Raw genomic sequence first — 8934 nt, 5'->3', positions numbered from 1 at the left:
TGTCAGCCCAGCAAATATTTTTGACATGAGTTCTTGAATTCTGGAACAGCCAACAAGAAGGCTATTAACACAGTCAAATAACCTTATCCAACTGCAAGAGTGATTGTGAAATACTGTAGCGCAGGGATCATTTCTGTGTACTCTGACTTAGCGACTTCATTTATGTTGGACCAACATTTGCTGCCTTTGGACTTTTATCTCAATTCTGGTTTTAAAGATGGAGCGCCAGCAGTTACTTGTTCAGTGTGCTCCGGCTGGACTAAGCCACCAGTTCCTTGAGCCATCTCCCTCTCTCAAAATCAAACCTGTGTTCCCCCCTCCCTCCCAACCTGTGTATCCTTCAAAACTGGCTGTGCTCATTGCATTTCCTCGCATCCCCTGCTTCTAGGCTGCTACAGCTTGTTCCCTCACATCTCTCCAGAGCCCTTCCTTGTCAGAAGCTCACAAACATGAGCTCTTCTCTCTTAAAAGCCTGTTGTATCCCGGTGTTTTACAAGAGAAGCGAAATGAGACACAGCAGACAGTTCTGAGCTGGCATCTCTCACAAGGGCTTTTTCTTAGATTGAATGTCATTCAAAAATAAGCGTTTTTGTAACAGTCTTGCCAGGTATGGAATGTGTTATATCTAGAGAATGTTTAATGAAATAATGTAAATTTGAAGACAGTATTTTCTTTAAGATGTATGTATTTTTTAATTATTTACCCGCTCTAGGCAGTGCTAGCACTGTGCTTCTGTTTTGTTCAGAAGTGTGATGAATACAGAGATGTTTTATTTGGGGAGATGGTCGCTATTGTATTTACTTTTAAAAAACTGTATGAAGTGGAAATTAGCAGTTGAAAATGAAATTCGCCGCATAGCTTGTAACTGCAAGCAGAAACCAGGGCACGGCTTTGTACAAGCCGCAGACAGCACTCAGTGCTGTGTGAAAAGACAGCACGGGACAGGGGGTCCCAGGGGAAGAGGGCTTAGTTAGGGTGATCAAGATAGTTTCTAATGTGCTACAGCTTTTATTAGTTCTAGTCTTAGTTTGTGATTAATTGGTGCTGGAGCTGAGTGAGGGATTTGGTACATTTTGATAGAATTGTGATTTAAGGAATTGAAATTGAGAACTGTTTTTCTCTAGGGTAGGCTACAATAAAGTTAACTTTCAGTTGGGAAAGGTGTAAGAAAAGTTTCAATCGTCTGACATGCGTATTAAGAGCTAAAGACCTTTTGTATTAGAACAAGCTTGGGATGGCTGTGAGTCAGTGTTCGGAGGGTAATAACGTGCAGGGTATGATTTGTTGCTTTAAGTGTTGTTTAAATTGCTTTTCTGATATTCCTAAATACACTCAGATACACTTAGTGCTAAATTAATATTTTGTTTTGCTTTAAAACCTAGGGGAAGATGTGTGCCAATAGGTCGTATGCTTCAACTCTACACTGACATGGTAGTCAGGCAACTGAGTTTTGGACTTAATCACAGTTTGCCCAAACAGCACTTTACTGTTTGCTGCTGTATTTAAAAATAAATAAAATAAAGCCTCTTTGGGAAAGCTCTCCTGTGATCTCTGAAGTGAGATGATGACTTTAAAAGACTGTGAAATTCCCTTGAAAAGTATAGCTACAAATATTAATTTGCTGAATGGTTGATTTAAAAAAAAAAAAAAAAAAAGGGGAGTAGGGTATGAGAGAAGGAAGAGTACCAGAGTATTGGGAGGAACTAGATACTGCCTTTTGTGTGATCTTTGCAAGGTTAAATAGATCTCAAGCACATGGTAATGTAGCTGTTCTTGAAACTGGTTGAACGTCAAACTGTTACCCTCGGAGGATGAAACTGATCTAATGAAGCTGTTAAACATGGGAACCACTCTGAGGAACAGAGTACTCTCACGTGCTTGATGGTTTTCTTGGCTCAGGGCCCATAATTATTTATGTTGTCCCATGATTTTCCTTTGAAAGTTTAAAAAGGATGGTGATACTGTTTCTGGCAATGTCTTAATTTTTTCAACAGTGAAGAAAATGTGGATCTGAATTATTTTCACTTGGATTCTCCATGTTTGACATCCACCCAGAAAGGAGACAGGCCTCAAAGATGTGAGAAATTCTCTGCTGAAGAGTTCCCTCTGGAGAGCAATAGCCTTTCCGTGACTAAGCCAACAAATAGATGCTGCAGTGCTACCACGGACCAGGTCAGTATTTTATTGCAGAATGTACTTCATTAATTTTAAGGGGAATTGTGACTGACGGTAGGAAAGCAAATGTCTGCCGGCGTGGAAGAACTAGGCACTTGAATGATGGGACAGCAGGCTTAAAGCAAAGGTGGTAAAATATTTTTTTTAAATAATTCCTTGCTGTCTCAGTATGTCTTGGACAGCATGAGTGAGTTTAAAAAAAAAAAAAAAAAAAGATAAGCTTTCAAAATGAAAGGCTTTAGGGTAATGGGTGCTGGCTAATTGGTAATTCCAGTAAAGCACAATATCTGAGTGCACTTGGACACAGTTACCACAAGCTATTGGACACTGTTTCTTTCTTGTTCTGCCTGGTTTTCCCTCTTTCTCATGTCTTTGTTTATTCTCCCCTTTATCACTGAAGTACCGCTGTTGTGTGCGCTACGTATACATGCATGTGAAGATAGGTTAAAAAGCTGACACTAGGAAAGACCTCTGTGTTTATTAGAAACACCAGCATTTAGACAGAGCCTGGAGCAGTGTTATGTTGTAATATTTTGAACTGAGACATTTCAAAATGAAAGTGATGATTCTTGATATGTTTTAATCCTTTGATGTATTCAAAAAAGATCGTTTCATAACTTTGGCTCACTTTCTGTCTCCTCCAGGACACCAGCTCCCCCATAAGTAAGCTGCAGCATGCATTGGCCAAATCTCGACAGATGGTTGCTGATCTGGAGCTTAGCACTCTCCTCCACGCGAGCCCTCGCTGCACTCCAAACAGCAGCAGCATTAATACGGTATGTATTACTCCCTTATGACTAGATTTAGGTGGCCGGGAAGAGTGATTGTGAACATCCTTTCCCTTATGCTTGACTTGTGCTACGATGTTGTAAACAATATCCTCCTCATGCTTTGCTAAAGAGAAAATTCCTGCGTGCCTTAGCATGAAGTACTTGAATATTTTTATAGGATTCTTTATGGCTCCTCAGGGTCATGACAGGATTTATCTTTTGCATGTGTCTAAACAGATGGAAGAAGTCATTTTGGAGCAAGCCGTAGGAGGTCTAGAAAAAAGCAAACACAAGTATGACTTGCATTCAGAACTGGTTTATTACGCTAGGTATATTTGTGGGAAGGAGGACAGTATAGGAAATAGGTGATATATAGAATAGTTTTGTATGTGAATTTAAACCAGACTGTCAGCTTAAATAACTTCAGGGGTTTTGTGGGTTAATAGTTTTAGTTCCTTCATTGCAGCGTCAGAGAACATAGTCAATAACCTGTATGTAGCTGTCATGGCAATGTATTTTATGAGCATGAACACTGATAGGGAGTTTCTGTCTTGAGTATGTGGGCAATAGGAGTAATTGGAGAAGGGGTCACTTGTTTCTTTTCCTAAATATCCTTAAGAATTTCTACCTTGTTTGACAAGGAGATTGTACCGCTCATCACTAGAAATGAGGAAACTTGTGCTGATAGGTATCACAAAGGGAGAATTTAGGCTTTTGGTTTTAAAGCAGACTCCTAATGAGAAGGCTGCATGCTGAAACCTCAGCTTTCTCCTGAAAGGTATTACCTCTCTCTAAAAATGTTGCGCTCCTTATATCCTTAGATGAACTTGACCAGAACAATGTTACCGTAAGTAACAGACAAAGCAATTTTGATAACATTCAGAACCATAAAACCTTAGCTGTACTGGGACTGACTGACAGAGTATAAAGGCTGTGTGCCAGCGTTTGCATAAACTGAAAGGATATTTTGTTCGGCAGTTCATCTGCAGGATTTCATTCAACGTGAAAGACAGCAGCAGTGTAGTCTCTTGCAAAGACTGTCTTGTAGGAGGGATTCCTGAAAAGCTCTCTGCAAAACAGTGGTTGCTTGTGGCTCTTGCCCAGCCCCATCAGCTGTCTGGCTCCTGGTTACTGCTTGGCACGTCACAGCTCGGCTCAACCGGCTGTCCTTTAGTAGCGAGCATGACTCTGCTTTATAACCTGATACTGCATTTTTGAGCTTGGAAATTGGCTTCTCGTTCGGAACGGTTGCTTTAGTGGATAGAAAATAAAGCAGGCTCGTGTTTACTGGCGGGGGTAGCTTGTGAACCACATCTGTAGAACTTTGATCTACTTTCAGAGTGGTTCTGGGCAAAAACTTGTCAAGCGTGTTTTAGTTGATCTTTGCAGGCCAGCTAATCTGTGCTTAAAACCAGGTTTACCTGAGGCTGTTTTAAACTGCGCTTTAAAACATAATATATATCAAATATAACCCTTAGAATTTAATCAGTAAGAATTTCTACGTGTTGGTTTCTGTGCCCTGCTTGGGGGAGGGAGGAGAAGAGGGAATTAAAAAGTGTATCCTTGCTGCTCGCCAGTTTGAACCCGGCAGCTCTGTGATTTTAATTATCTAAGGTCTTTGATTTCCACGTAGTGTTTTTGCATTACAATATAGACAACAGAACTTGCAGAAGCTCTTCACAGAACTCAGTTATCTGCTGCAGAAGAAAGAGATGCTAAGCTTCCATTCTTTTCTCTATGATGTTCTGTGAGTATGAAGGTGTTTAAAACTTGATTTTTTTTTTTGTTGATTTTTTTGGTTTCCCTCTTTATAAAATGCATCTGCAATATTAATACAAGTCTATGGACTTCTGAGGTGACTATGGACATGGATGGTTTAGGGTTGGACTTGGCAGTGCTAGGTTAATGGTTGGACTCGATGATCTTAAAGGTCTTTTCCAACCTAAATGATCCTATGATTTTATGAACCTGGCACAAGATTCTAAGTGCACTGCTCTGAATGCATTTCCAATAAAACTCTCGTGAGTACTGTGACAGCAAACAGGTATTAAGGCAGCAAGTAATTCCTTTAGTCAAATAATTAAACTTTTCTCAAGCGTGCTCCTCATCCTCTGGGCACTCAGATCTCACAGCTCCATTCCCGAGTACCTGCATACTGCTTATTGTAGTTAAAATCCTTCTGTGTGTTACAGATAACGGGATCAATTGTTGAATAAGAGATTGGGAAGTGTTTTTCAGTGCCACAGCCAAGCGCCTTTTTAGCATATTGTTCCTGGGCTCGGAGCTCCAAAAGTGGAATGTATTGAATAGAGCTGTTTCAGAATATAAAAAGCAGCCTTGCCCATGGCAGATTGTTTTTTCTTTTTGAATCAGGAAATTTCTCACTCTGATTATTTGTTCTACTAAAGTGAATCGGATGCTTGCAATAGGCACCATGTTGTCTGGTTCTGAGGACAAAAGAGTAACCAGATATGGTTAAAATACCGAACACCACATGAAACTGAATAAGAACTGGCAACAATGGGGGGAAAAATCGACACAAAAAGAAATCTTCCAGCGCTGACACAACCCAAGCGCGTGTCTGCAAAGGGAAGTTACTACGCAGCAAGCTGGAGCGTGAAGCTGTGTGGCACTGGATTTCTCACACTGATCAATTTCGATCCAGTGCGGAGCTGGTGCTCAGTTCTTCTCTCTCGGTATATTCAAACTGCAGTCCCTGAACTGTTTCTCCGCCGTGGAGCCAAACCCTCTGGGCCCCTGGGGAGTGGCGTTGGTTTGTAGCACCCTCATGTTCTGCCGCTTCTGCATTAAGTCTGGAGACGCGAAGTCTTCTTTCAAAATAAGTTGGGTCTGCTTAGTGCGCACTAATGGGGCTCTCATAGGAAATGGATGCTGAGTAGCTGGAACGCCGTACCTTACTCTGCTGTAACGTTGCTATGTAGAGAGCTCTTCTTTTCCTTAAAAGAGCCCTAAGGTAAATGAAGCTGGAGGTTTTATAGATCGAGGCCAGCACTGTGACTCGCATCCTGAAACTACTGATGTTAAAAAGTTTCAGGAGCAAATCCCCAAAATTGCTGAGCACCACGCTGATACAGCAAAGCGGTGAGCATACGCTTAGCCTACAGAAACAATCTCATTTGCTTCAAGTGAGAAAGAACTGGGTGGAACAAACGTACCCACAATTCACTGTAGATCCATGACAAGAATTAGTGACTGTGCAGGTCACTGGCTGCTGCATAATGCCTACTTTCTTCGTTTATTAAAAGGCAGTGAATCACTGCGATCAGTTAAATCCAAAGCAGCTTTTGCAGAGTTGGTAGCAGGTCCAGAAATAACTAAACATTTGTGCAATTTCACATAGAGAAGTGATGGAATTGATTTTGGTTGGGTTTGGGGTTTTTTTTTTTAATTGCTTTGAAGTCATTTGAGGGCAGGTGCGCCGATAACCATTAGGTTCATTTCCTAACTCGCTGGCAGTGATGTAGCCATCTTCATCAGTCGGTTGTTTTTCCTTTAGAGGGAGATTGGGTGGGGGAGAGTTGAAGAGCAAAGGAGGAAAGCCAGCAGTAAAAGGATATGTTCAGTTTTGGACACCGTAGCGTGTGCCCCGGCTGGTAAACTGCCTCAGTGGCTGGCCGAGGGCACAAAGATCACTCCTTTTTGCAAAACAAACTGGAAAGATTTTATTTCATAACACTCCAGTGGCGTCCCTGAGACTGTTGTCTTTCTCTGAAGAGTTTTGTTTACTTTTCTCCTCTGTGTATTTTTACTCTACGTTTTCATTGTCTGCAGTGTGAAAATGTATATAGTAAATTGCCATATATGTGATTGCTTCGTATATTTTAGAGGAAATGTTCCTGCATTTTAATAAAAATCTTTAATTTTCTGCAGTGGATGAAGAAGTTTCCAATACAGAATTAATTTTGAGAACTGAAGATCATCAGCCCGTCGGCTACAATGGAAAGTTACCTAATTGTTTCCCATGGTTCTGTGAGTGTTTCAAAGACTCTCAAGTGGCAAAAAGATGTGACTATGTGGGAATATATTTTATCTTGAAATAAAGCATAGAATTATGCCAAGATTAACAAAACTATTTTTATAGCTGAGAGCTCAGGTTAAATACTAGCTTGTTTTTAAGAATCTTAAGTGTGTAATTGTTACGACATAGGAACTATTTTCCTTACCTTGTTTTTTTATGGTGGCTCAGAAATATTTATAGAGTATGACACAGCCAAGCGTTCTTTTTTTTTTTTAAAGTTTATTGTTTTTGTTCTGGAGTTCGTGCCATGTAGAGAGAGATGAATAATGTTTATAGGAAGTTCCCAATTAGTGTTGTAACCAGGAAATGCCTCCTACATTGTTGAAATTGGAGAGCTGTCACCCACAAGATGGGCAAAACAACTCTTCCCTGGTCAGGAGCCATTTATTCTAACAAAAGCTTACAACAAGATCAGGTGCGCGTATGGGCTCTGGTAGCGTCGCGTGGCGGCAGCCAAGCATGTGACCGGCTTTTTAGCATTTAAACTGGTTTTATCTTTGACTATCGGGCAAGACGTTCCATTACCACAATTTGAACTTATTTTTTAACTAAAAGATGAAATAAGCTAATAAAGGTGATGTCTTTACTGTATCTTTCTTGCCTGTTTAACACACTGTCCAACACATTTAGTATTTAATTTATGACGGTTCTCCGGGACACAGGACACCAACTGCCAAATACACGAGTGGGCCACTCGGTCGCGTGGGGTTTGCGAGCAGTTTGGGACACCCGTGCTAAGTCCGCACCGCTGAGCGCTGCGCCAGCGTTTTTCCTGTGTGGGAGCAGCTGAGGGGTGGGAGTCTCGGTCTGTCCGCTGCCACGAATTAATTGCAGTGAAATGCAACACTCGCGCCATGGTTTCCCCTTGTTAACTCTTTCTTATAATTTTCCACTTTCTCTTTAATTACCTAAATGACAGCCTGCTCTCCTTTGTGTACTAATGGCCTCAAAATTAATCGACTAATTCTGATCATAGCTGCTGTCCTCCAAACTCTTCCCTTCCCCGCCCGCAAGCATTACCCACAGAGGGAATCTCTGCTTCTCAGGGTTTTTTTCAAGTTTCCGCAAACCTTTAAAGTGCATTTGACTCCTCTGCCTGCAGAGAAACTATCCAGGCTCCATCCTCAAATTCTGCTGCTGTGGGTATGTCAAAAATTCCCCCAAAAAAGCCACCGATAGCAATGCCGTGATGCTCACCCTGAAGCTCTCCAGCAACTATACCGTGCGTCAAACCCTGGAGAAATTGGTGGAGCTTCCTAGCGTGAGCTGTGCTTTCCGGTATAAATGTGTTTAGCGTTGGTGGATGAGCGCACTGAACCCCCTTGTGAAGTTAAAACGCTCTACTGATGGCTTTAAAATCAATATAGAAAACTGAGCCCAAGCGATGCACGAGGATCCGCAGAGCCCTAGGATTTTGTGTCGGGGCTGCCCTGGATTTGTGGAATGGGAAGAAGGGGAATATTGGGGTTAATTTTTTCAGGCACTAGGTGACTTCAACCCGACTGCGTTGTCTACCACGCTCTGAGGCTGGTATCGAAACTCCAGCCGCATCAAACTCGGCTGCCTTCTTTCTGGAAGCATTGCAAATACTCCAGGGAGCGCCTTTGCTATTGTGTCCTCGTACTGAATTATTATTAAAGAAAACAAAGCTGCTGTTCGGCTACGGCCGGCTTTCCGCAGGGGTGATGTGCTCTCTGCTGCTTGACTTTCCTGCAGGGAAGGCTGGGAGGCGGGTAGTAAGGAAGCTCCGCGTCTCTCAGATGCGCGGCGTGTGTATTTGCAGGGTTCACTTAGGGAGAGGTGACGAAGGGGTCTGCCGTGCTGTTAGGAACAGGCCGCGGAATAGGAAAGGGGAAAGTACGGCAGCGCGGGAAGATGAGCGCCGCGTCCGTCCCCTTTCCTGCACCGGGGCCGGTGCTTCACGAAGCAGGGAAGAGCCTCGGCGCCTTG

General features: G+C 42.3%; 2 protein-coding genes across 3 annotated transcripts in view; both read left to right on the top strand.

Annotated features, from left to right (window-relative positions):
- Positions 1-7568, top strand: part of CCDC62 (coiled-coil domain containing 62) — a 15936-nt gene extending 8368 nt beyond the window's left edge. For both annotated transcript variants that reach the window (XM_009321179.1, XM_009321180.1), the window contains 4 exons: positions 1995-2172; positions 2820-2951; positions 4600-4692; positions 6837-7568. In XM_009321179.1, the coding sequence (XP_009319454.1) occupies positions 1995-2172; positions 2820-2951; positions 4600-4686 (397 nt within the window). In that variant the 3' untranslated portion in view covers positions 4687-4692; positions 6837-7568. The remainder of the gene's footprint in view (positions 1-1994; positions 2173-2819; positions 2952-4599; positions 4693-6836) is intronic.
- Positions 5466-8934, top strand: part of HIP1R (huntingtin interacting protein 1 related) — a 22725-nt gene continuing 19256 nt past the window's right edge. The window contains exons 1-2 of the mRNA XM_009321215.1: positions 5466-5609; positions 8087-8245. Of these exons, the coding sequence (XP_009319490.1) occupies positions 5466-5609; positions 8087-8245 (303 nt within the window). The remainder of the gene's footprint in view (positions 5610-8086; positions 8246-8934) is intronic.

Source organism: Pygoscelis adeliae, unplaced genomic scaffold (genome assembly GCF_000699105.1).
Source record: "Pygoscelis adeliae isolate BGI_AS28 unplaced genomic scaffold, ASM69910v1 Scaffold93, whole genome shotgun sequence".
Taxonomy (NCBI): domain Eukaryota; kingdom Metazoa; phylum Chordata; class Aves; order Sphenisciformes; family Spheniscidae; genus Pygoscelis; species Pygoscelis adeliae.
Note: the sequence above shows the minus strand (reverse complement) of the source record. Positions and strands in the feature narration are given on the sequence as shown.